The 27891-nt window shown below is 43.8% G+C and overlaps 1 protein-coding gene across 2 annotated transcripts; it reads left to right on the top strand.

Moving 5' to 3' along the window:
- Nucleotides 1–168: 168 nt before the first annotated feature.
- On the top strand, nt 169–27580 carry MAPKAPK5 (MAPK activated protein kinase 5). 2 transcript variants are annotated; one of them, XM_074843812.1, is made up of 14 exons: nt 169–626; nt 5864–5937; nt 7226–7301; nt 8492–8589; nt 10073–10181; nt 12841–12930; nt 13537–13632; nt 14822–14902; nt 18590–18777; nt 21093–21213; nt 21868–21998; nt 22713–22834; nt 23194–23298; nt 24063–27580. In XM_074843812.1, exons 1-14 carry the CDS (start codon nt 591–593, stop codon nt 24155–24157), a joined length of 1422 nt encoding a protein of 473 aa, XP_074699913.1. In that variant the 5' UTR covers nt 169–590; the 3' UTR covers nt 24158–27580. The 2 variants fall into 2 exon arrangements, with proteins under 2 accessions (XP_074699913.1, XP_074699914.1); XM_074843813.1 differs by having other exon boundaries at nt 172–626; nt 22713–22828.
- Nucleotides 27581–27891: the final 311 nt, after the last annotated feature.

The raw sequence follows: 27891 nt of genomic DNA, 5'->3' as shown, positions 1-27891 counted from the left end.
AATGTCGCGCTTTTAGGGGTAGCGGCGGTCGCCTGTAAACCGCGCCACCGCAGTGGCGGAGGCTCCTAAAATTTCCCGGTGGGAGCGGGGAGGAAGCGGGGGACGCGGGCTGGCCTCCTGCGCGGGGCGCGGCGGGGGCGGCAGCGCTGCGGCGGGGCGCGCCGCCCGGCGGGTGTGCCCGGCTCAGGGTGCCGGCAATGCCTGGCTCCCGGGCGGCGCGGGCTGCGGCGGCGCCTCGGCGGCGGCGTCTCCCGGGCTGAGCGGCGGCTCTGGGCCCGCCCGCGCTCTCCCCCCGGCGCTCCCCCGTCTCCGTGCGGGGTCCCGGCCCCCCCCCCACCCCCGGCCCACCCGGCCGGGGATGAGGCGGTGCGGCGGTGGCACAAAGGCTCCTCCGGGGCTGCCCGTTGCCTAGCGCGGCCCAGCGCCCCCGGGACGGCCCCGCCGCCGCCCCCGGCCCCCCTCGCCGCCTCCCTCCTTCCCTCCCTTCTGCCTCACCGGCCCTTGGCCCCCGCAGCCCCGTTGTCCCTCGCTGGGGCCGGGCCGGTGGCTCCCGCTCCCCCCGCCCCAGCCGCCCGTAGCCCCGCGGGAGGATGTCGGAGGATCACGAGATGGACAAGATGATCAAGGTAGGCAGGAGGCAGCCGCGCTCCGGGTCTCCCCGCCACCGGCCCCCGATCGTCCCCTGCCCTGCGAGGGGAGGTGGGCAGCCTGGGCAGGGCCCTGGGGCCCGGCAGGTCGCGGTCCCCCCTTCTCTTACACCTGCGGCTCTGCTCCTCGCTGCCCTGGCACCAGGGCCTCGTCACCCGCTGTGCTCCGGTGTGGAGCCCCAGACACCGGGCAGGGATATGGGAGCTGCAGGCAGACGGCTTCCACAGGATCCGGCCTTGGGGGATCGGTGCTGTGATGTTCAGGCTGTGGGGAGCAGAACCGGGGCTACTCGGGGCGGCTGGGAGCTGGGGTCTCTGCCTCACAGCAGTCCCCGGCTGCAGAGCCAATGCTGTCGCCTCGATCCATCTCCGAGTTCCTGTTCGGATGCTGTCATGAAAACAAATCTGGCGTGTGGGATGTTTGTGTTTTGAGTGGTGGTAGAGGAGCTGAACAGATTCAGGATTTCTTTTTTTACAGCGAGAATCTGTGTGTGAGCTTCACGCTTCCCAGTGAATCCTTCTGTGACCTGGCTGAGCGGATTTCCTGAAGAAGCTGGGGAAACCCTTTTGAGATACAGTGACAATAAAACAATGTTTTAAAGACTCTCTGCAGGTTCTTTACCTTGTGCAAAGCATTGGCTGTCACAGATTCTGGATGCCTTCCTAAATGCTAATTTTAATAAGATGAACAAATTCCTTAAGGATGTAGAGAAAAGATCCTGTATATTGGCATTTGCCACCCTTCCTTAGCCCTGCTGTCTGCCAAGGTGGGATTTGTCCTTACGAAGCTCATTGGGGGCAAAAAGCAATGCAAGTGAAGTAGCAACATGGTCTTGTGTTGTTGAAATCGGGGTTGACTTAAAATACATGGGTCTTGCCTTTTGAACTAAAAAAGCCCAAAGTAGAAGGAAGTCTAAGCACTGTGTTCAGACAACCCAGATTGTTATTAAACTATGAGATCAAGTATCAAAATTGTATGCTGTCTGTTCCTGCTTTGTTATCAGCCTTGGCACGGTGCGGGTGAAGTAGCTGTCCAGAAGGTTTTCAAAAAAGGTTTTTCAAGTATTTCTGTGGTATTTCATGTGAAGGTAAAGATCTTCAGAGCTCTTGGTGGTTAAAAACAAAACAAAGAAACCAGGGACAATCCTGTATCTGCCTCCTGCCCCTCTCAGTTTGGAGGGGTTCTTACCAAGAATGGGTTCTGGGCCAATCTTTCTGGTTATAGGCATTGTCTGAATCGAAAACATAATTTAGTACTTTTACATATTATGCTGATTTCTCTGCTACTCAAATACTTGGTTATTGTTCAAGATTGATTGGTTTTCACCTGCATCTGCAGGTTTAAGGTCTGTGATTCAAGATAGTGATTGCTGTTTTAAGGCAAACTAGCCAAAGTTGAAAGGCTGTGTGTTGGAGCAGTGGAGGTGAAGTTACACATGTTGTTGGCATTTCACTTGTTGAATACGTGGAGTTTGTCCAAGCAGCAGTCTGTATATTTTTAATTGTCTGTAGTGAGTATGCGTTATTCTTGAAGTACCTTATTTCAAACCTTTTCCCGTTGGTATTCAGTGGAAACTGAGAAGCACCTGAGCTTTCCCCCCGCCCCCCGAGCAGTCCCACTGCCTGCCTAACCCTGTCTGAAAGCAGCTTGTTGGAGATCCAGCTGGGAGAAATCTCGGCCCTGCCTTTCCAGGCTGTTAGCATCCCAGACTGCTGACTCTGCATGGGAGGATGCTTGAACCATTGTTTTAGGTACCCTGAGCTTGCTGAAAGGCAATTGTGCTGTTGAAGTGAACTCAACTCTTAAAGTTTGCATGAAACTTTTTTTTGTAACTGATTGCATTTCAAATTCGTTTATTCCCTTTGCCCACTAGAAATTAATGTAAGGAGCGATCGGAAGTTTGAAATTCCTTTAACAGTAGGAGCAAAAAGGTTTACTGTAGGAAATTGCACCACTGCAGATTTTTTTTGAAAGCGCTCTCCCCGGCACTCTTCTGCCTCCTCTGTTCCCAGCCGCAGCAGATTAGTTCTGGCTGACCCGTCAGCCAGTCTACAAGTTCAGTGCTGTGCAGCTGTGCTACTGTCAGGCATTTCATTCTCCAGATGTGGAGCTAAGTACAGGATACAGTACCCTCAGCTGCCGGCATCCACAGTATGTTAATCTCAGTGAAGAGGCGAGGCATTTAGACTTACCAGTGGAACTGGATTTTGATATTTTTCTGAGGGCAGTTTTATACCTGTACATTTTACCAGCAGAGGCAGGGAGGTGATAGTCCCCCTGTGCTCTGCACTGGTGAGGCCACACCTGGAGTGTTGTGTCCAGTTTGGGGCACCTCAATACAAGAGGGATATCGAGATGCTGGAGCGAGTGCAGAGGAGGGCAACGAGGCTGGGGAAGGGCCTGGAGAATAAATCCTGTGAGGAGCGATTGAAGGAGCTGGGACTGTTCAGTGTGAGGAGGAGAAGGCTGAGGGGAGACCTCATCACTCTCTACAGCTCCCTGAAAGGACGTTGTAGAGAGGTTGGTGCTGGTCTCTTCTCACAGGTAATTAGTGACAGAACAAGAGGGAACGGCTTTAAACTGCAACAGGGGAGGTTTGGACTGGACATTAGGAAAAAATTTTTCACAGCAAGAGTGGTCAGAGGGTGGAATAGGCTGCCCAGGGAGGGGGTGGAGTCCCCATCCCTGGATGTGTTTAAGGGTCGTTTAGATGAGCTGTTGGGGGATGTGGTGTAGGGGAGAACTTTGTAGAGTCGGGCTCATGGTTGGACTCGATGATCCCAAGGGTCTTTTCCAACCTGAATGATTCTGTGATTCTATGATTTTAAATATTTCATGCTGTTTGAATGTTATGAACTTGTGTGGATTTGCAGCTACATCGTCTTGGCACTAGATGTGGAGCTCCTGTTTTTGAACTAGAAGGAGACGTCAGTAATTCTGTACATCAATGGACATCAGAGTTCTCAGATGCTGTATTTCATATCATTAAGAAATGGTGAACACAGTGTTTCCAGATCACTAGATTATTAATTTTTACTTCTAAGTTGTACAGCTACTTTGTAATGAAGATTGGAATCCAAATACAAATGCAGAAAACAAAAATGTTGGCTTTCTCAGTTAAAACCATGGTAAATATGCAGAATATGAAAGAGGAAATTAATTTTTATTAAAAATGGATTTATTTATCCTTCAGGAGTTGAGAACCATCGGATCTTATTCTCACTTCATTTGGTTCACAAATCACAGACTTTCCAATTCCTAATCAGCTCCTCTTCCACTTGCTCAGCTGAAATGAAGCAAATGGTCTCTGTGCCATCACAGAAGTGGCAGCAGGTAGCAGAAGCTGTTTAGTCAAGAGTGGGCTTGTATGTGGAGACAGTATCTCTTTTTAGACCAACCTGTGCAGTTGAAAGGGTTTGGTAAGTTCTGGGGCAGGCAGGCCCTTCTTTGCTTTTGGAAGAGGAGCAGCAGACTTCAAAGCGCTATAAAAAAATAACGAAGAATTGTTGTCACTCAATCACACTGTTGCTCCGGAGTACTTTGGCGTTTGCTTCTCCGTTTCAGTGGTTTGACTTCACAACTTAAGACGCTAAGTGTGAGCTTGAAAGCACATGCTGAGGAGGTACTCCTCAGTTCAGAGAAACCTCTTCTAAAATTGTATTTTCATTCCACCTATGATGCCTTCAATTCTCTGTATCTGAATATCAGGAAAACTAAATTGGCTTTTCCCTAATACGCTTCTCCTGAGTGAAATTTATGTCGGTTAAATTAATAAGAAAACTTTGTGCTTCTACCTGAAAACAACAAACCGTGTGCGATCCACTATGCTTTTCTTCCTCTCTCTTTTAAAACCCTTCATAAAATCTCCAGTTAACTTTTAACTTCTTCCTTTACACCTTTCACGCTAGTCATTTATGATTTAGGTGATACCCACTCCAGACTGTGTTAACAGGCAATTTTTCTTTTCATATCTGTCTTTTTTTACCCTCTAATCCCTTCAAATCTTGCCTTAAATATCAGCTTTCCTCTCTTGCTTTGTTTTCAACCCATGTGGCGTGAGGTCTGGCTCCAGCCTGGCCGTGTTCATCCACGACTATTGGGGCAGAGGCCAGCGATCCCAGGTTAGGGACTGCCATTTTCCATACCTCGGTTGAGAGCACGAGTGTTCTCGGTTTTCTCGTAGTTTGTAGCATGAGTGAATCCTGAAATGCTGCAGGTTTTGAATGGAAGTTAACAGGAGGGGAAAATCTGATCAGAATAAAGTTGCTTTGCAAGCAGTGGACTCTTCCATTTGTTTTCAGCGCGTTTGGGGAAGGGTTTTAGCTTCTTCAGTGCTAGCTTTTGTTACCAGCTCCTTTTCTTGCAATTTATCAGAAATCATGGCTTTTTTGAAAGATGTTCCTCAACATAGGTAGCAATGTTCATAAAAGAACAAAGGCGGAATTTTATGGCGTGTGTTACGCGGTGACTGGAGCTTGCACACAGTGTTTCCAGCGTTGAGCCCTGCTCTGTTGTTAGATCTGTGTGACAGCACAGGGCAGGGCATTAATCAAAACGCCGTGTGCTGAAGCTACGTTTACATCCTGCCTTGTGACATGTTTAAGCATGATAGCACCCAGGCTGTGTCATAACAAAACCGAACCCTGTTTATATGGATGTGGACAAAAGGATTATAAACATGAGGCTGGTTCATTATCAGACAAGCTAAAACTAGTCATGCGGGGTTTAATTTACAGTATAATGAATCCAAAGGTTTGAAAACCCTAAGGAAGCAGCAAAGTCATTTTCTATTGTACTGTATGACCAAAAAATACATCATAATGCTGAAATTGGTCCTTTGTGTTCAGTTGTGATTGATCATTTATAGGTAGGAAGCTGGATTTAAAGAGTCAGGGGGGGAAAGGGCCCTTGATGTGCTTTTTGTATTAAAGGCACAAGATCCCGTTTACTGTTCTCAATAATCCTGTTTGAAAATGCCAGAGTGAGCAGTCTCAGCTGCAGAGAAATAATTTTAAACTGAGATATATTATTATGTTAGCATTTGTATTTATGTTTAATTTTCTTAGGTGAAGCAAAACTCCAAAGCAGGCTCTTTCTCTGCTCGGGTATCTTGCAAATCAGGTCTGCTGAGCTGGTTTTTTTGGAAGGCATGTAGTAATTTTTTTTTTTTTTTTTTTTTACTCTCTTTCCCCTCCCCCTGCTCCTTCTTGAATAGGAAACCTCCATTTTAGAGGAGTACAACATTAACTGGACTCAGAAGCTGGGAGCTGGGATCAGTGGTCCTGTTAGGTAAGACAATACACCTGCGGATTTGTATGTATTCTCAGCTTGTTTCATTAGCTGGGGAGAAGTGAGTATGTATTTTAAGTGTGCTAACAGCAGAGCGATGTGATATGTGGAAGACTCTTTAAAATAAATAAATGTCTTTACTCCATGTGGGTCGTAGCTGCTGTGCAAGCAAGGTATTGTCTTTTATGGGGTATGTTTGACGTAAAAACTCTCCCACCTCTCTGCCTTGTCCTGTCTCACTGCCGTATTTCTGAAGCAAAGTGGGAACAGGAGTCGGTTGTGACACAGTGGTGGCAGAAAATGCTCCTCCAACACCTTTGTCCTTTTGATACTAGTGTCAGTGTGGTGCAAAGGTCGCTGCTCCCATCTACGGTATCATCACTTGGGGCATCAGCACTGCGTGCCCATTAGCTATTTTTACCGGCTATTTTTTTCAGATCATCATGTGAGGCCAAAGCAGATAGTGCCGTGAGCTCCGCATCTCAAACCAGACTTTGCCCATCATGAATTTCTAACCCCTGCAGGAACTGGATGCTTTCTGTAAAGCAAAACATATGTTCCCTTGTCAACAAGCACTCTCCCTCTTGGGAGTGGGAGCGCTGGAAAACAAATGTCTGTGCCTCTCTGTTGCTGGGCGTTTGACAGGACGATTGTCCTTTGCTGCCATTTATCTTCCTGTCCAGGCAATTGGCTTCTCATCCATTTTGCGTTGCTGTGTTGCCTCTGATCTTTATTAAAATATCCCTTTGTGCTTTATTCTTTTAGCTGCCTGTTAATATGTGGGCCCTTCCCTCTGATGCAGTTCAATTGTTAATGTTAAATGGGGGAAAGAGAGGAAAAAACGTGTGCGGCACAGTTGGTGGCCTTGCCAAAACAAGGATTTCCATTCACAAACCCTTTATTTATTGCAGACTACACCCTCCGTGGGAGATGTTCAGGCTGCCACTGTGTGGTTTGGGTTTTTTCATCAAAAGCATCTCTTCAGGCTGAATGTGTAGAATGCATTCTGCTTGTCTGCAGTTACCCAGTGTGCTCTAAAGTACTTTTTCTGCATTGCTGAAAATACGATTTTGCGTGAGGTGTTTCTGCATAACCTATGTGATTGTTGTGGAAGGCTGAAAACTGAGGCTTTCAAGCTGGGACGTGGTGACGGGTGCCCTGTATATTCCAGATTGTGGGCATTCCTGTTAATTCCATGTGGAGAGCAAACTCATAACTACTGATCAGTTGCTTGAAGTGTCTCTTTAACATTCTTGCTGACTGAATAATTTTGTTGCTGTAATACCAGAGTCTGCGTGAAAAAATCCTCTCAAGAACGCTTTGCACTGAAAATTCTTCTTGATCGTCCAAAAGCTAGAAATGAGGTATAGTTCCTGTTTATACTGTCTGCCTTCTGACACGTCGCAAAGTCTCGCCCTTTTGGTGAATTGTTGCAACGGTTTAAAATAAAAAAACCACCACGTGTTCTGCAGATCTTGCTATGCAGGATTCCTTGGGTTTGATCCTCCAGCCTTGCTGTGCTCGGTTCCTATAGGATGAGGTGGTGGGTGAAACAGAAGGTCGTTCTAACTCTGAGTTTGCTGGAGTTGCTAACTGTATATGTACAAATCTAATTTATAGAGCTGCATTTCAAAGCTGGTATTCTCCCTACGTCCCGTGTAATGTAACATGAATAGTTTAGAATGAATTTTGTTTCCCTACATCTCACTCTTGGATGTCACTGCTCTAAGAATTGCCAAGAATGCTTCAAGTTGCACTCTAAATGGTTTATCTGTGTATGAGAAACTAAATAAGCTCACTGATACCATTTGTGAATCGCTGTGGCTGGCAAGAGCGTGCCAAGGTACCAAACCATCAGTCTGTTGAAAATGATGGGCAGTTCAAGTTGTGAAAGTGAAAGAAGTGTTAATTGTCCTCAAGGTTTAGGCAACTTCCATTTCTGCTTACTGAGCAAATCCTCATTTAAAATTCCCAGGGAAAAATAATCTGTTTACAAAGAGCATAAGGCCTCGGCTTGATTTAGCAGTCCAGGTAGCTTTAAACTGGGGAAAATTTCCTTAGGTGCCTGTTTCAGAAAATCGGAACAGGAGACGAGGTTTTCCCATCTTGTGAGTGCTAGATCATCAGGCCATAAAAGAAGCCAGATTATGGAGTTTCATGTTTTATTCATTAATTTTTCAGTTTCAGTCATATCTCTATTGCTACTTTAAAGCTGGTTCTAGCTTTTAAATTTATTTTAAAAACACAAAGAAATCAAAGATTGGGCTTTTTGTGGAACTCTGGTGGGTTCAGTTCCATGGTCTGTAACAAACACGTTGGCAATATATGATCTTTTTGTCTTAGTCTAAGTAATGTAATGGCTATTGGTCACTCGTATAAACGCTTGTAGGCATTTCTTATTTTTGGAATAATTTGAAATGGGGTGTGACTGGTGCTGAGCACAGCTGGCAGCGCGCGGGCTCGCGTGTGCCGTAGTCTTGGGGGCAGAGGGAGGAGCAGAGCTGGTCAGGTGCATGTCTCTGTGTACAGTAACGTTTCTTCCCTTCTCTTCAAGGTACGTCTGCACATGATGTGTGCAACACATCCAAATATTGTTCAAATTATTGAAGTTTATGCTAACAGTGTGCAGTTCCCACATGAATCCAGCCCAAGGTAAGATTACATAGGGTGATTCATTCCCACAGCTTGCTTTCCATGTTTAGGCCAAGGTATAGTGGAGTTCGCTTTTTTTAAATCGCAGTATGACCAAAATGAATATTTATAGGGGGTTCCAGATATGATATTTATATTTCAGACTAAGCAATGCTTGCTTTTTCCCCTCTCAATGCTCAGACCTTTGCACATTTAAATGAATCTGCGTCCTTCATTACTGGTTTTGAATACATCTTCATTTCTTAGGTTTTTCATTGATTCAGTCTGTGATACCTGCGTTGTCTGAGAGAGTATATTAGCTTCTAGCTTCTGTCCTGCTTTGATATTGCTTTAGTAGCTTGAACTGAATTGTAACCTTTGAGCCTCCTTCTGCTTTCAAAGCGCTGTTAAAACAGGATTGGAGAGCTGTGACCTTTGTTGCTACCTAGAATCCTAAGTGAGATCCTTTTACATAATGGTGATGCTTGTGAGCCACAGGGAAACTCAAGAGTGCCAGTCTTCATTTAAAAAAAAAAAAAAAAAAGGGGGGAAGAAAGAATTGTTTCTAAAAATAGTAGGTTCTGCCCTGTAAACTCTCAATACACTGTCCTGCTTAAAATGAATACAGCAAAACATGAAGCAGACCATTAATATCGCTTGGGATAAAAACATCTTCTAATTGGATGTTAGTTGAGTCAAAAAAAATTACAGCTGGGAGAATTAAAGAGCTGAGACCTGTCTTAGTCTCTGATATATCTGATTTTGCTGTGTGGCGAGAAGAACTAGGAGTTAGTTTCTTGAGGATCTAGCAGTCCTGATCTCCACACTTCCTATTCATTGTCCTTCATAATTATGCCAACTCTAGATTAAAATCATGAGGTACCGTAGAGTATCCAGACTCAAAAGCATTAAAGATAATTCCTCAAACTTCTGCTTCTGAGTTGCCATGAACATCTTTAGCACCGAGGCAGACAGCTGGGCCGATCGGCACGTCTGCAGGGATGGGTGCAGACAGGGGTATGCTGTGCTCGAAGCCAACTCCAGCCTGGAAGCTGTTTAGCCTGTTTAGTGCAAGTCTCTACCTGCCATATTATTCTTTAAGGGCAGAGTTATACATTGGTGTGTCTAAATGGCTTCCAGGTCCGACCTGGCTTGCTGGTGGAAAGCGTGGGTAGAGCTTGCATGTATCTGTCTGAATGCATCCATGTAGACATGTCCGTGGTGTTTGTTCCAGCTGAATGTGGGAGCCCAACATGAAGAGCAAACTGTAGATTTCTGGCTGACAATCAGTGAGTCAGATTGTGCAGGGAGTCAGAAAATCCTGCAGCTTATATGCTTAAAGGCAAAATTACGGAACCAAAATAGTTCTAACAACTGTAGGAGAAGCAAGTATATGTCTTTCTTTTGGCCTGCATCAGTAGATATGAAGTATGCATTATTAGCTTAGCAATTCTGTTATTTTTTGATTATTTTTAATATAACAAAATGAAATGCTTTTGAACAGGGCTCGGCTCCTAATTGTAATGGAGATGATGGAAGGGGGAGAGCTATTTCACAGAATCAGCCAGCACCGGCACTTTACTGAGAAGCAAGCAAGCCAAGTAACAAAGCAGGCAAGTTAACACCCATGTATAAGCAAATCCATGAATGATAACGGCTAAAGTATTTAACAATTTCTTGGGGTGGGGGGGTGGGAAAAAAGGAAGCTAAAATAATCCTCAGTTCTGATCCGATGATCATTGCCTGCTTTGTTATAACCTGACAATGCCAAAGTTTTAAGAGAAGCAAAGAATTTGAAGGTGTGGGCTAGTTCTTCTGGGTTGGGACCCTGGTGTCTCTGCTGTCCTTAGCAATGGTTTTCCTAACCTGGTCTACAGAACCCTTCACCAAAGAGAGCTCTTTTCTTGCACAATCTTCCTGCTGTATCCCTCGCTGTTGTTCTAAAAGTGTAACCTCCAACAGTCCACAGGCTCTCACCAGACCTCACGTGGCTCCTGAGCTCCAGTTTGAGAATTGCCCTTGGCCATGACACAGGCTCGGCGTTTCTCTCGCCTCTTGGGCGGGGTAGCAGATAATAATGTACGTGTGTCCTGGGCCGGTGGTTTTCAAGCTGGGTTCTGTATTTGGTTTTATGGAAGTCCTGCCTATCATGGAAGATAACAAGAGGAATGTACCACTATAGTGCATGTTTTCTGTGCTGTTTGCTCTGATGTCATGTTTCCCTCTCCATTTCTCTACGCAACTCACTCCTGAATGTTGTGTTTTATAGCCTCCACGGTATTTATTACTAGAGGTTTTGGTGTCCATCGAGCTCTCTGTTGCTTAGCAGTGCATCTGGTGTGACTAGCTTACATCCTACTAGAGTAGGCAGGATGATGAAGCAGAAGGGCCTCCATGGCATTCAGTGCAGGGATCCCCAGTGTCCGTTCCTCTCAGTTCTGGGGTGAACTTCAAAGTTCCAAGCTGTTGGATGACATGTGGTGCCCAGTCAGAACGCTTGGATCAATGGGAGGGTTGCAGGAAAGGTGGTATGTTGCGATAGCCTGTCTAGGGAGCCACAGCAGAGGACCAGCAAAAGGATCTTGCTTTCAAAATGGTTGAGTTCTTCTGCATGGGAATTGGCACCACGGCATGAAGCCGAGGGTTGGAGTTGCCATCGTTTTCTTCTTGCAGAGGTTATATTGGCATTCCAAACAAAAGATACACAAACTGTAGGTGAGAGGCTATACAGGAGATATGAATCAGTAAATGTCCTGCTCCCACACCAGTGATCACTGCGGTGAATAAAGGAAAGAAAATGTGAGACAAGATATTACAGCGTTTGTTGTAAATTGACCAACTGTTTGTGAATAATCCATACCCTGACCACTTGCTTCCCCCTCAGCTGGGGAGATAATCTGTGGTACTGAGGCAAAAGAGGGCCAAATCATTTAATCTTACTTTTCTGTCTTGTGCTTTGACTTGTTTCTAATGAAATGCTAATTGTGCTGTTACCTATTTGGTTTCATCCAACAAAGAAATTAGGTGGAAGTACAGAATTATTCTTGAGTTTGTTTTCATGTTCTTTGGACTGTTTGATTTTGACAATGCAAGGCAGTCTCCAGGATTAACATGTGGGGAAAGTCTTTTAAAACTATGTCAAAAGATAAGACTTTTAATTGAATTCTGATTGTGTGTACACTTGGGTTATTCATGTCCTAAGTAACTCTGCTTTAACGTTTATAAAAATGAAGTTTGAAAGCAATGTTCAAGTCTTACTCTTTCACCTAGTGATGGTTCATCATTGAGCTACGGGTCTTGGTCGTTGTACCCAGTAATAGTTAAAAACTTGTCACAGAGCTGCCTCATTTTCTCTGGGAATGCGTTTGTATTTGTTTCTGAGCTAAGTTAACGCTGAAGTTCTCTTGCCACAGTAATTTTCAGTCTTCTAAGGACTTAGCACATCACCCAGGGTGCTGTGTATGGGTAGGATCCTGCAGAAGACAGTAGGAGAACTTTCAAATAAGGGTCATGTGTCTTTGCCTTACTTTCGTTTCAGTAATGCTGTTCAACTATTTATGCTTTGATTTTCTTTAAGTGCATTGCACTTTCATACATACAGTCTGTAGAGCTTTCCTGACTGGGTTACAGGTTTCTAAACCACAGCAGTGTCTGTGAAAGAATTGAGTAATACATTTCTGTGTAATATCCCATGAAATGAGTAAATTGCTGGCAGTACCCTCAAGAATTAAAGAATAAAACTGCCTGAATGTTGACTCTTAAGTCAGTAACAAATGCAATAAAATACTCACTGAAATATTGAAGCAAGAACTTGCTGTTGACTGTTAAACAGCATGTAATTACAGCATGTAATTACAGAATGTAATTGCTGGAGAGCGTGCAAGCAAGTGTAGTGACCTCTAGGCCTAGCACAGCTGTACTGGGTCTGGCCAGCATATAAAAGGACACTGTCATGATCTGATTCACTTCTGGGGGGCTAATGATGCCCTGAGTTAGTCGAATGAAGGTGGTTGGGAAGCCCAATACAACTTAGCTTTTATTTTCTGTTTGCTTTGAGTGAAATGCAAGCTATGGGTTTCATTCCCAATTGTTGCTTTACTGCACTATTGGGCAGTACAGCCAGGCTTGTCTTAACTCCGAATTGTACCCAAGTGGCATGAAAGTGTTTGGGGTGTAAGCTGTGTTGGCAATGTCCTTTTTAAAGCTAAAATTACTGTCCAGGCTAAAGGAGGAGTTCTGTAATTGTGGTTGATTTATTGTGCCCTTTTTCAGATAGCTTTGGCTTTGCAGCATTGCCACTCACTAAACATTGCACATAGAGACCTCAAGCCTGAGAATCTCCTCTTCAAGGATAACTCTCTGGTAAGATGAAGACTTGGTATTCTTTGTTTACTGCTGAATTCTGTAAAATGGCTCAATGGCGGATTTCAGAATAGTTGTAAAATGACGTTACTGCAACGTTTTGGTGGCAAAAATTAATGACCTTTTTTGGCTTCGTGCTTTTCCATACTCTGATCTACTTGGAGTACAGGCTGCCCGTGCTGGTAAACATGGGTCAGGTTCTCCACCTCAACACAGAGCCCTGCTTTGCAGAGAAGATCCGCTCTGCCACACTTCCTCCCTAGGCATCCTCAGGATGTTCTAACGTGCATTACAGGCGCTTTGACATATCCGAGCACTTGCCTGTTTCTTCTCTTGCTCATAACCACCCTGCATATGCAGTGACCCCCCTACAATGTGCATAGTGCTTTCCAAATCTGAGAGGGTGACCCAGAGCACCCAGGAAAACAAAAATTATTGTTGCAAAGATCAGTTTATGACCTTTTAGGTGCTTTGTGGAATGATAAGGGTATAAATACAAAAGAGGAGTACGTGTGGCAAAGGTAAGATGAGTACAAGGCGAGGAATGTGTGTTAGAAAAGCTGATACAATGAGATTTTGTAATGAAGCTTCTTCTCCTTGTTTTAGGATGCACCTGTTAAATTGTGTGACTTTGGATTTGCCAAAGTAGACCAAGGTGACTTGATGACACCACAGTTCACTCCATATTACGTAGCACCTCAGGTAACAAATTATTACAGTTGTAGGCTAAAGGGGAATCATCGTCTTTATTGCCTGTGCCTCCATAACCACATAGTTTTAAAAGCCTTTGCTGTCCTACTAAGGGCTTCTGGGTGCAGGAAGCTTGAGTAATTGATTACAGCAGGAGATCGTGAGGCAAATTTCCCAGACTGTGTTCTTACCACTGGTTGAGTGCTGATGCCTCCTGAGTCTCCCAGGCCCGACTCCCACCAGTGAGACTACTCCAGGATTTTGACAATTGGCCTTTAACTGCGTTAAAGCAGTTGGTTTGGAGGAATCTCTGCTTTGCAATCCTTCTTCCAGCTGCAGCTCATTCAAGATTACATTAAAAAGGACTCTGCTGAAACCAAAAGGTTCTGGAAAGGCAATTGCTCAGAAAGAGGGCAGTGCCAGAAGGTTACCTGTTCACCCTTGGCTCCCTCGTCAGCATGCATTAAGACATAATCTATAATTACAGACAGGCTGGTTTTTGTAGTGCTGCTTTCCCTGCTCTCTTTTGTGCTTTGTGCTGGAGTCCTGAAGAAAATTAAAAGAAAACTGCAGATAGATGCTTAATTGCAGTACTGGGCATGTCGGCAGCCTTTAATGACTGGGAAGAGCGATTGCAGAGATTGGACCATGCAGCCACAGTCAAGTGCCCTGAAAATGCCTCCTCAACTGGAGCCTGCTGGTGAAGGGCCATGTGTGCTACAGGCAGGCTTTATAAAACAGGTGAACTACCAAGCCTGTAGAAAGCTTTTCCTGAGCATATTTAAACCGAGATTTTTGTAGAAACCCAGAAACACAGATTTGATCAGCAAGGGACAAATTTGATGTGATTTGTTCATGGGAGAGGCAAAAAGGGACATGTCTGGAGCTAGGGTTACCCTCCAAACATGATTTAGGTTCTAGTTCCAAAGCATGGAGAGATGTGAGCAATTGCTTTAATTCAGGCAAAACTGGAATTTTCATCCAAAGCAGCAAAATATTTTAGCTGAAATTTTCCCCATGTAGAAAGTTCCAGTCTTTCTTAGGAAGAACAGTTTGAATTTGGCAGAGTCTTGAGTAGCTGGAATAAGTCCATCGAATGGAGAAGCATCAGGCATCTTTGGCATAGGCATTGCTGTTTGTGGTGTCTGTAGATGAGATATATTTTGCCTTTTTTTTTTTTTTACTCCTCTCCTGACAACAGGTATTGGAGGCACAAAGACGGCATCAGAAAGAAAAATCTGGTATTATCCCCACCTCTCCAACACCTTACACATATAACAAGGTAAGCTCTGAAATAGTCCCCAAGTCAAGATCTTTAGAGCACGGTGTCTTCCCCACCCCCCGATGTATCCTCTGTAGAAGTAGTCTATAGACGTGGTTTATCACCTACGGCAATAAACCTCGTGGCCCTGAAATGACACACTTATGGGCAGGAGCAATAAAGTTGTTCAGATCTCTGTGATAGGAATACATCTAACTAGCCAAATACCTCACATTGAGTAAAAAGCAGGATCTACAGGAAATAGCAGGGAAGTGTCACGGTGCTTGCTATTTTGTGTACACGTGTGTTTTCAGCTGTAAGGACGTAGTATCCTTGGGGCTGTATTTCTCAAAAGTGTGGTTTCTTTGGCTTTTCTAAAAGGAGTGACCAGGTATGCAGTGGTATTTCTCCCTGGAAATGTATTAGGTTCAGACCAGGTTTCATTCAGTTGAACCAGCAAATTAGAAGATGATGATCTGTGCAGGTAGCTGTCTTAGAGACATGCTAAAAGGCTCTGCTGGCTCTGCTTTCTTTCTGATAGAGCTAATAATGAAACGTACATTTGGTTCATGAAATTGATCCTCTAATTAAAGGAAAATATACAAACACTGTTCAAGAAGCACTAAATATCAACAAGATTTTGGAGAGAGTAGAATGGTTCTGCTGGAGTGTGACCACGTGGGAAGTTCTTTTCTGCTGTCAGCCAGAGTTTCTGGAAGTGCAAAGCACTACTGAGGCTGTCTTGTTCAGGCAGCTGGGGTGGTACCTCGTTGGTGTCGGGGATCTTCTGCAAAATAACCAGTATTGTGTTGTCTGTAGCAGGAGCCATGGGCAGTAACTGCTGCTAGAGTCTTAGGAGAGTTATGACAGAAAGTGTCCTGAATGGTTGTACTCCTTTTCAGTCATTCCAAAACATTTTCCTCCATATTATCATCACTGTCACCTGCTGGCTTAGCAGTCTTTGAACCCTGAGTATTCTTTGAGTGTCAATTTTGATTAATTGGTTTCTGATTGCAGTGCTAAGTAGCTACACTGATTCCAGCTTCAAGTTTAACCCACCACATGCTAGAGGGGGTAGTTTGATATACTGTGTTGTGTTTTAGTAGCCTTCTGCAGAGACCTAAAGCAAAGATGGGCAGAGATAACTTTCACTGAATTAGTCCGTAGGGTTTCCCAATCACAGATCTGCCTCCTTCAGGGTTATGATTATCTCTTCTCCATCCTGGAGAAGCAGATTGATGACTGAAGCCAGGTACTTCTTATAAAAAGAGTTCTCAGACAGGTCTTTTCAATACGGAGTTTCTTCTGCCCTCTCTCATGTCAACACCGTCGCAGGGAAAGTTGATTTTTATAAATTTGGAAAGTCTCACAAGGCAGGGTCAAGAATTCCACTTCTGTGGATTGCAGCAGATTTATTCTCTGATAATAGCCCTCTCCAGTAGATGCCATTGCAGAGACACCCAGGATGTGGTGTGGATGTGGATGGTTGCTCCCTGTTCATGTTGGCAACAGTTTGACAGCTGTTTTGTTCTTTTAATGAACCAAAAGCCCTGGCTGTGGCACCTGAAGCAAAGTGTGAGTTATACTCTTGTAGATAATGGAGGAACCTTGAAAACAGATACCAACTGGTGTTAACTCATGTACTGAGAAGGTTCAACTGCCTTGATCTTATGGAACTTATAATGTGATATAGTGATTCTGTTTTCATGTTTCATTTAAAGAATTGATGGGTCACTCAGAGCTGCTTTCAGCCATGGTGGCACTAACTGGAAAGGCCGCTGAAAGAAGCAGCCTCGTCCTTACCTTGCCAAGTGTGACTCATCCCCAAAGCAGCATCTGGCATACGCCTAGTTCCCTGAAATAGCCTGTGATAAACTCCCAGGTACACTGTCCTTCCACAGCAATTCAGAGCCTGAGTGGAAATGCCTGTGATCCACCTTTATGATCAGCAGCACTATCCCACAGATTTAAATTGGAGGAAACAACACATCTCTGAGTATTTTTTATTAAGTTGTGTGTGTATTGGATCAAATATGTGTCTGTGTGTCATGGCTGGAGGGGGCTGACTCTTGAGAAATAGAATCAGGGAACCTTGTCCACGAAGAACTTAGACACCTGTTTCCCACTTACATGCCTAAAGTCCCATGGATTTAATGAGAAATTATCTCTGGACAGTGGAAAAATGATGAGAATTTAGGTATCTAAATAAAAATTTAGACTTCTAGAGCCATCTGAGACTTCTTTTCAGCAAGTTGTTTAAGCCATATATATGTGGGGTAACTCCATGGGGTTTCTTTCATTATCAGCATCCACATGTTTTGTAAAAGCCAGGAGCCAAGGGTTTGATATAATGATCAGTATGAGCTGATCTAAGTGTATTCCCTCCAGAAGGAAACAGTCTCACCTTTGAGACCCCCTTCCTGGATTGGTGTTGATCCAGTCAAAAAACAGTTATTGGAGTCAGGGTTTCTGTGTTTGAGTTCATCTGCGGAGCTTCATGAATGCCAGCGCTGTCCTAGAGTAGGTGGTGGAATATATAGTCTGGGGCAGAGAGGGTGGTGCTGAGGTTGCTTCAGTTGGCAGCTCTGCAGACTCCTGTCTGTGTAACCCCATCGCAGAACCTGCCCAGTTCCCCAAATCTGCCCTTCTGTGTCTTTCCACAGTCACCTGAACCTGGCTGGAGTTCAGGCTTCTGCTTACGCTTGGCCGTGTGTTCCTGTCCATCCTTGTGCTGGCATAGACCTTCAGGAGTCCTCTGGAGGACTGGTAGGGCTGGAAGCCAAGCTAGTGAAAATCAATAATTAGCTGTACAAATGCTACTGTTGGCACCAAAGGAATATTGGGAATGGATGGCCAGGGCCAGAGCAGGTCCTACCAGCCCTAGCCTGCACCATGCCATAACCAGGTGATAACAGAGCTGCATCCTTAAGGATGTGCTCCAACGGAAGCATGAATTGAAGTCTAGGCTCTTCCCTTCTTCCCGAGCAGTGTCTGTTGCATGAACACAGAGTGATCCAGACGGGGAACGGCTCTGGCTTTCAGCTTCTTTACTGAGCTGGTTGTTGGCTGAATCCACTCCTGGGTGAACTCGTTCGGATCACGTCAGCAGTAGCAGTGGTGCAAGGGCAGGGAGGGGGCTGCAGGCTGGGGTGGCAGGAGGATGCGCAGCAGAAGCGGCTGGGAAATGCTGCTCCTGCCTTTCTGAAGCTGCTTCATCTCCGTGGCTTTCAGGACGTGTGGTTTTTTTCATTACAGACGGCTCTGATTAAGTATCTCTGCTAGCTCATTTGTTCAATGGTGTTTCTTTTTTTAGTCTCACCTTCTGAAAAATGACTGTATTCTGGTTTATGTTCTGATATTGAGAGACTAGGGCTCAAGTATCCTGAGAGATGTAATAAATGTGCAGCTTCCTCATGCCTCTGACGCACTGGCTGTTTCCATACAATTTACCATTGCATAGCACAGGGACAGGAGCGCTTTCTGTAAACAGGCTACTTCTGGGTACTGGAAGCAGTTTAGCTTGGCAGCATGGAGTTATCTTGTGCGTACATACTTGCCATATTTATCCATGAAGGTTCTCAGATGGACCTTTAGGAGGAGGCTGAGCTGGGTTCCTGTTTTCTTAGGGAATCACATAGAACTTTTATCATAGCTACACCACTGCTTGCTGCGAATTGCGCCCCAAAGTGATCATTTCCTTGCTTTCAGAGCTGTGACTTGTGGTCCCTGGGTGTCATTATTTACGTGATGCTGTGTGGATACCCTCCGTTTTACTCCAAACACCACAGTCGGACAATTCCAAAGGACATGCGGAAAAAGATCATGACAGGAAGTTTTGAATTTCCAGAGGAAGAGTGGAGCCAGATCTCAGAAATGGCGAAAGACATTGTGCGAAAGTGAGTCAGTTCAGGAAAATGTTGTATTGCTCTTTGCTTATATTAAGAAATTGGAAAATCACTTGAAAGTGCGTTATCACAAAGGGCTTATTTATTCCAAAGGCGGGGGGAATTGTCTTCAGCACATACAGCTGAAAAATTTTCTGTCATATTCAGCGCAAATGAAGTCTGGTAAATATTTTTCTTTCCCTCTCTTTTTTTTTTTTTCCTCCCCAACTGTTGTGTTCAATTTTGGATGTCTCCTGTCTCTGAAGTTGCTAGAGTGCATTGTGCGTTTAGTCTTTAAGGGGAGTGGGTACACGACCTTGCTTCAGAACAATACAGACAACTGGCTGCTGCATCTGCAAGTGCTCTCTAGGCACGTATCCCCGGTGGTGATGTTTAAACTCCTTTTAAAATCAGGGGACATTTAGGTGGTGTAATAGGATCTGGTAAATCTGTCCCTTAAAACCCTGTGCACATAATACACAGTCTAAAAGGGGACAAGAGAGAGGCATGGAAAGGGAGGTTAAGATCTGTCACAAGGTGTCAGACTATGAGGTAAGGTTTTGCCTTGATATTTTATTCTAAATGCTAATGGAAACTTTTTCATGCAGTGCACATCTCTCAATTGCAAATATTTCAAAGACTGTGATCCTGTGGTCCTGTTTGAAAGCAAGAATGTGGCACTGATTAGGTCTTGACCTTGCTTATTTTTTAAAATGTGAGAGGGACTTACTGCTTTTGCTTGTATCACCAGAAGAACTGGAAGGATAAAAGCAACATAAATAGAAAAAAAAATCAGTTAAATAATCTTAAACTGTCACTGTCTCCTCTGCCGTACTGTAAAATCTCCAAGGATTTAACATTGTTTGGAAAGGGTGCCAGGACCTGTTTATAGCAGTGCAGAAGAGCCCACAACCTTTCGCCAAATAAACTGCAGATTGTGTTGCAGTGAAACTTCTGTTTATACCAAGGTCAACTCTTTATTCTCACTCAGAAGCTCCACAGTCAATAGGTTTCATTGTCTTTTAAAATGGCCATGAAACTCAGCTCACAGAATGTTGTTACTTGGATTCAGTTCGCTTCACTTAATTCTCTCACTAATGTTATCAGGACTCCCTCTCCTGCTTGTCTTTTCCAGTCAGTGAGTCTGAATCAGTGTTTATGGTGCAGGAATACATTTAGACTTTATATAATTCTGGATAAGTTTACATTTTATTTATGTAGACTGCTATTCATATGGAGTCTTGCTTCTGGAGGTCATATTTTGCATTCAGGCAGCTGCTTCCTTTCAAGCATGTCGAGCTGATTTCTGACCTCAAGCTTTATGAGCTGCTGTGCTTGATAATAGCTTAGGACTTTGAAAACCTTCGGAAAAGGAATGCATGTGTCTTGGGTCTTGCATCAAAACAGAGCTTACGACCTGTTTGGCAGCATGGCCTTACAAGTGAAATTTATAAGCTAGCCTGTGGTCCTGCTGACATTTTGTAAAAGTTATTTCCACTTTCTTGGTACGTTAAACAATTCTGCTTTGCAGACAGGAAGCTGATTTAGAGTATTGTCTAAAAGTGTGACAAACTCATCAAGTCATTCTGTTTCTAATTTAGACTCTTGGGGTAACTTGTCAGCACTTTGTGAAATTTTAACTTTTTTATTAAGCAGTTGTGATTATCATGAGAACATGAGTTGATCTGCAAAATCTCTTTCCGGGATTTCATCCTAGTAAAATTTAACTCCATGGAGTTTTCAGAGATTGCAGAATAAAGTTCCTTCTTATTTTGAGGTGCTGTAGCCTGCCAAAGTGTCCATTATTTGAGGCTTTTGCATGGAGAGGAAAGCTAAGGAGGTGCATGGTGAAAGCATTCAGCAAACAGGTTTCCAACTTTGAAACTTGGCCTTACTTCACCACACCCTTGGTGTGGGTTTAGAGCATTATGTGGGTGAGCTCTAGACGTGCATTTCCAGAGGGTGTCTGTCTGGATCATTTCCAGTTCGTCTGGAAGATCATTTCCCATCTGGGAGGATGTGAATCTAGAGTTTGGCAGTACACAGGTATTATTAAAATGGCCTTCAGTGCCTTTCTTTTACACTGTGTTGCTGAATATAACTGAGGGAGAGCTGTGATGGCGTTAAAATATCACCACAGCAAGGGTCAGTGAAGCTGGTGGAAAGTCAGACTGCTTTTGGGTCAGCTTAGTGTTCTAGTTGTTAGGACGAGTTCCTTTTTTCGCCCCTCTAATGCTTAGAGAATGCTAAATGCTCTGATCGCAGACAGAGCAGCACACTGTAGATCAACAAAGAGCTCGTTACGGACTGATTGATTCCTCTCACAGGCTGCTGAAGGTCAAACCTGAGGAACGGCTGACCATTGAAGGTGTGCTGGACCATCCCTGGCTCAACTCCACCGAGGCACTTGATAACATCCTACCCTCTGCCCAGCTGATGATGGACAAGGTCTAAACAACATTTTATTTTATCAAGAATGTTGCCTAGGAGAGCTGGATAGCTCTTGGATGGTTGGAGTGTTTTCTTTCACGTGGTGTTATGCAGAGGAAGAGCTCCCCTTCTGCCCTAATGAGCCTGAGATCTCTGTAAGAAAATGGAAGCAATTCCGTTTGAAACTGGGGCTAGAAGATGCTCCAAAATTGGTGGAAAGAGCAGCCATGTGCTAACAAGTAGAGAACAAACTATGGCAGTAGACATGCCTGAGGACTCTTTTGTAGGTCTTTTCTCTTTTTTCCCCCATGTTTTATACCTGACTACAGCTGTGACCTCATTAATGAGCAGCAAATGAATAGCCCATCTTGCTTCCTTTAAACTCTGCTCAGAGAGGAGTTCAGTCAGTGCTCTTAAGCTCGGGAACATGAGAAGCAGAGGTGATCCTTTGTCCTGTTCAGCCCCTGCGAGGTCGGGATATATTGTCCCACAGTCAGTGACTGCAGTTCTAGTCATGTCTTGCAAACCTGATTTTTGTTACACATCTCTGAAATAAATAGGATTTTGGTGCTTTTTTTTTTGTTGTTGTCCATGGCTAACATTGTCCATATATTGTTCTTTAACTCACAAAGAAGCTAATTAAAACATCCCATGCAACTCTTTTCATTCCAGGCAATGGTTGCAGGGATACAACAGGCTCATGCAGAACAGCTTGCGAACATGAGAATCCAAGACCTCAAAGTCAGTCTCAAACCCCTTCACTCCGTCAACAACCCAATCCTGCGCAAAAGGAAATTACTGGGGTAACTCTCTAAAGCTGGTTTTGAAAGATCAAAGTGTAGGCAGAATGATTTTAGGCATGTTGCAGGTTCATTCGATTGTAACCATGCTCCTGAATTTCTGATTTGGTTGACACTCTTCCTGCTGAAGTGGGTAGTTGGAGTCAAGTAATACTTGCACGATACAGTGTGTCTTCCAAAATATGCCAGTGAGGGCAGGAGGGGGGTTGGATAGTGTTACTGTATTATACAGGCAGTGGAACAGATCCCTTATGAAAAAATGGGTCACGTGTTGAGTAAGATAAGGCAAACTGGGCGAAGGAATTCCAAGATTTTTTTTTTTTTCCTGATCCTGACATTTACTGAAAAAGTCTAGTAATCTCTCTCTCTTTGTTCGAGTTACCTATCTGAAAAATAGGATAATGCATTTTAGGATTACCCTTACCTGAATGAATTTAAAGGAATATTTATTTTTCTTCATATTTAAAGGGGTCTCATAATACAGGACATAGTTAGAATTACTGCTAAATCTAGCTCCCAGTCCCAGCTTTCCAGAGAGTGGAAGAGAGCGTTATACTGGTGCAGTTAATGCGAGGAGTAACTAGTTGGGAACTGTCTGTGTGAGGTTAATGGTTGGACTAGGTGATCTTCAAGGTTTTTCCAACTGAGATGATTCTGTGATTCTGTGAGCTTGAGTTGCATTCGAATTGTAATTGTTTCCCCCTTGTTCTTTTGCAGCACTAAGCCAAAGGATGGTGTTTACATCCATGACCCTGAGAACGGAAGTAACGATTCCAACGTGGCTCTGGAAAAGCTGAGAGATGTGATTGCTCAGTGCATTCTACCACAGGCTGGTAAAGGTTGCCACTTTTAAGAAAGTTACGTTTCTAAATATGCAAGACACTGACTTTTGACTGTGCCTCAAGATCAGTCTGTGTCAGTGGTGAGGAAGGATAAACAAAACTCCTATTGTCCTAGTCAGGCTCAAGAGGAAAGTGTTGTCTGTGGGCTGTAATCTTGGTGCATGCATAACATTAGTGTCAACAGTGACATGCAGAGCTGTTAAAATAACTTTCAAAGAGGTGTGTCTGCTTTCAAACCCATTTCCTAGTTTGCGTGAGGCGAGGGGGAATAACTGCACATGCTGTTTACTAAAGCTCTGGATGTTGCTGCGAGGCAGAATGACAAACCTCCTGTTTATCTTTGTTCTCTGAAATAGGAGAGAATGAAGATGAGAAGCTGAATGAAGTGATGCAGGAGGCGTGGAAGTATAATCGAGAGTGTAAGTTGCTGCGAGACACTCTTCAGAGCTTCAGCTGGAATGGTGAGGAATTCCTTCTCTTCCACGGAGAATGGTGCTAATGCCGGGTGAAAGAGGGGAAGCGGTCACCTTCTTATATGGAAATAAAACCAAATTTCTTGAATTTGTGCCAAACTGATTTGGGTTTTGACATTGTTTCGGCCCTTCTGCCAGCATGGGTGCTCGAGAAATGAGGTTAAAAGTTCTGCTTTAAAATTTCTGTTTGAGATTCAGGGTAGAGTTTTCAAAAGCACCAAGTTGTGTGAGAACGTAACAGCACAAATGGACCATCACTTCACAAACGGCTTTAGCTGTTTTGAGCTGGTTTCCTTCCAGCTGTTTATGACCCTCTTTGTGCTGGAGGCTGCTGCCCTCATCTCTGTCAGCACAACATCTCTTCTGCTTGGACAGGAAACAGAATTAAACTAGGCCAGCTGCCTTGGGAGTGTTCAGATGGCTCCTTGACAAAACGGGGGGGCAGAGGTGTCAGCCCCCAGGAGCAGATGCTGATAAATAGGAGGGGACCAGGGACATCAGCCAGGTTCACAAAGGCTTGGTCGTGCCTCTTCCCTCATTCTGTTTTGTCTGTTTGGTTTTAATTTAGGTTTTTAAGTGCTCAATTTTTTCAATGGAACTAGAGATTGTAACTCGTTTTGGTTCCCTTGCAAATGTTGTCCTGAGTTTCTGTGTGGAGCGTTGTTTTGTGTTCGGTCAGGGTGTGACTCCAGCCGTCATTGCTTTCCTCCTTGTGCCTGGCACCAGCTGACTGCCTGTTCTTTTCCTTTCAGGCAGAGGATTCACAGATAAAGTGGATCGACTAAAACTGGCAGAAATAGTAAAACAAGTTATCGAAGAGCAGACAAACTCCCATGACTCTCAATAGCTGGAGCTTCTTAATCTTATTTTTTTTACCATTTAAGATTTATTCTTTAACTGTAAAAAGTATTTTTATGTAAATTAATAAATCATAATTATTTCATTAAATTTCCATACTGCTTGAAAATGCTGTATAGTTGTAGATACAAAAAAAAAATCATTGGTACTGTAATATTTTTTTAAAACTCAGTTCCTTGAGGTATATATGATCACTTATGTACTGTTAATCATGAGTCCCCCAGACAGGGGAAATGATATTGTTAAAGACCATTCTTTTTCTTAATAACCAGTTGCAGAAGCTGCCTTCCATCTGCTATACATACAGCCAGCTGCAATGACTATGTATGTGAACGAGACAGCCCCAGTTTCTCAACACCCTGCTCAGTAAGTACTTGAAGCAAGTGCTGTGAAACACAAACTTCATAGCTGCCCTTTGCGCCTAAATTCCGCGTCTTTACGTAGAGGCACCTAAATAGCCTCCTGTTGCCCAAGATGACCCGAGAGCCACGCTTGGCCTTGCCAAGGGCACCTGAGGCCATAGGCTTGCTGTATTTTTCAGTTCTGATCAGTAGCCCTCTGTTTTTCTTCTTCCCCATCTTCCTCGTACCTTCTTTAAGGCTTAGCCATCTTTTTTTTTTTTCTTTCCTCCATCTTCCTCAGACCTTTTTTAAGGCTGAATTGGCCATTCAGCATAAGACTTCTCTTTTTATCATCTTGTTCAACAGCAGAATAGAAGAACGTTCTAGTTACTTATGTACAAGTTGCTTCTATTTTCATGGTGGGATCTTCTACGGACAAAAATAAGCGTGGGGTTCATTTGCTTCACCCCCAGGTCAGAAGTTGTGTGTGTTCCACCCGTGTACTCCGTTCTTTCCTTTCTAGAAGATCCAACACTTGGTTTCAAACTTGTCCTCCTGTTTGAAAGAGATCATCCTGGCAAGGGTCATAGTGCTGCTGTGTGAATCCACCGGTGATCCTTCTCTTGTGTCACCCTCTGGAGTCCAAGCTCCTCATCTCTTCGATGCCTTCGAGCTCCTCCTGGGGGAGCGACAGATGCAGGGCTGCTCCTCGACACACGTCCTTACGCTGCCCGGACCACGAGGCTGCCCAGGGCAGATTCTTACACTAGTCTGGAACATTGGCTCCAAAAGCTGCTTTTTTAATCTTAATTAAACAAACAAATGAGAAGAATCTGTACATATTTCTAGTTTTCTACCTTCTGATGCTTTTCTTTCTTTTGAGACCGGTCGAAGGCTTTTTATAGAGATATTTTGGTACTAAACCTGTGCAGACGTTGAATGAGTTTGGTCTGCAGACTGAAGTGCCAATTCAGGGCTATTAGTAATGACTCTTGAACATTATTTTATATTTCATAGCTCATTAGTTTTGGGTTTACATTTACAAACCTGAGCCATGAATCTCCCAATTTACTCTTACGGCAGTCCAGCCTTGTTCTTTTTTGTCTTTTTTCTATACCAGACTTCCTTACACCATTTAGCTTGGATGGCAAACCAGTGTCTGACTCTTTCTATAAACTTTTGTAAACAGTGACTTAGTTTTTCTACATGAAGGAGATACTTCATTTCCCATTCTTCGTCAGAACCTTGTCAGCTTTCTTTTAATCCTGTTGACAGTTTTCCAATGCCTGATTTATTGCAGAGGAAGAACCACAGTCCCTACTTAACCATCACTTTCTCTGATGGAAACAGGGAGGTTTTCTGTAAGCCAGGATTGTTCCTCTGACACTACATGGAATATTTGTGCACTGACATGTATTGAGGACAACTGTAGAGAATTAGCAAGAGACAAGAGTATTTGTTGTTTCTTGGTAGTAGCAGCAAGCTTGCAGGCCTTATTACATGTGTTTCTGTCCTTGCCCTAAATTCTAGGTCATGTCAACATCCATGCAATCTTTAAACGTAATAGATCGTTTCCTTTTTAACTTGAAATCCATGTTTTCTGGGAAATCTCATTGTACTTGAACTTTTAAGTATGGCAAATAGAGAAATAAACCTGGAACTCACCTTTGTTTGAATGAGAGTGCAAAAAATTCCCTACAAAAGCACTTTGCAACTCTGCCCTCCAAGGAGGAAAATACTCGGGCAGTTTCTTGCGAGCCAGAACCTCTTAACAGAAAAATGGATCAAATTGTAGCTACTCTCATGGTCAACACCCAGTGCAGTCAGCAGAGACCACTGCCACGCTGCAGCCTGGTACGCCTCAAGCACCTTGGGAGCAATGCAGGGTGTATTTTTTTTCTCTGTTAGGTGTTAAAAGATGACAGCAGCAAGGCTTGTGTGCTGTTGTGTGATGAGCTGTAGGAGATGGCTTCGGGCTGCTTCTGCAGCACTGGGGTGTGTTTGGTGTAGCGGGGAGCACCTTGGGGGGTGAGAGCAGCTGCTGCTCGCCGACATCCACGGCACCTCAGAAATAAGCAGAGAAGATGGGATCTGACTGTGCGTCCGAGGGTCCCGCCTCTCTTCATGGGCCCTTCACTTACAGAATAATTTCAAGCTGCTGCTGATAGTGAGGTGGGTACATTTGCGGCTGACTCTGAAGTGTTTTGGTGTCTGGAGAGAAGTCAAATTTCTAAGGGCTTTTGTGATAAGGAACTGCTTTTAATGGATTTACTATAGATTTTATTGTCTGTGATTAATAAGAATGGCCTGATCTAAAATGGAGGTAGGGAGGGACAGATTAGGAAAACACAGTTTGAAGATTCAAGGTCAAATGGTTTTATTTCTATGAGAAAGTTGACTTTTTTTTTTCCTCTTTAAAAAATTATAGTTTAGATTTCAAAATTAAATACACTTCAATTAATTAATTTACATATTTTAAAGTAGTATTTTACTTTCTCCTTCCTGTGTTTTTTATTTTTCAGTCGACCTAATTGCAAGATACTTTGTCTGGACCAGACAAGGTTTTACTTGGTAATAAATCTACTGACCCTTTATAGCAGACTGTGAATATTGTAAATATCTTGAGATGGAAGGGTTGTGTGGGATCAAAGAAGATACTCTTTGTACAAACACTAAAAGGATATGGAAAAGCTCTGTGGGTTTTTTTTAGAATTTTATTTAAGCGAAAAATCTCTGAAATCATTTGACCTTTTCAAAATTTTATGTATATCTGACTTCTCCTGTGACTTGATTACTCTAAGCTATATATAGAGGTATTAAAAAATTAGAAGGACTAGGCAAAAGAGTTTTCGATTGGAAATAGCAACATGTCGAAGTTTTGCTGTCATTTACTTCAGGTTTTTCTTTTGGAAATCTGAGTCTGTCCTCATGCCATGTTTAACTTCTGTGCATTAAAATGTTTTCATTTCTCCTTTTCAGTGTTACCTGTAATATGTTAGTTTATTTTGGATCAGTATTATATTGTAAATATGATGCATTGGTGTATATAAATGATTTTACTAAACTTAAAAGTTACTGCCTGCTTTTGTTTGGTTCCCGAGTCCCTGTGGTACAGAAGGGAGGAAGGACAGGCGTGGCCTGGAGGGAGCAGCACCCCCCTTCTCCTGCCACCCCCAGACCTGTCCTGCCACGCGCAGTCCTCCCTCCCGCCTGCCTTACAAATGTGAATAAGCACTTTGCTTTATAGTTTTTGTCCTGGTTTGAGTGACTGATGGGGTATTTTTGGTAGCAGGGGAGCTCTCTGAGCTCAAACCGTGACAATTTTGCAGGAGTGCTGGGAGGCTTTGAGGTGAAGGAATGACTGACATATGATAGGCTGGAT

Source organism: Strix aluco, chromosome 18 (genome assembly GCF_031877795.1).
Source record: "Strix aluco isolate bStrAlu1 chromosome 18, bStrAlu1.hap1, whole genome shotgun sequence".
Classification (NCBI taxonomy): Eukaryota; Metazoa; Chordata; class Aves; order Strigiformes; family Strigidae; genus Strix; species Strix aluco.
The sequence above is the reverse complement of the archived record's forward strand: the minus strand, read 5'-3'. Positions and strand labels throughout refer to the sequence as shown.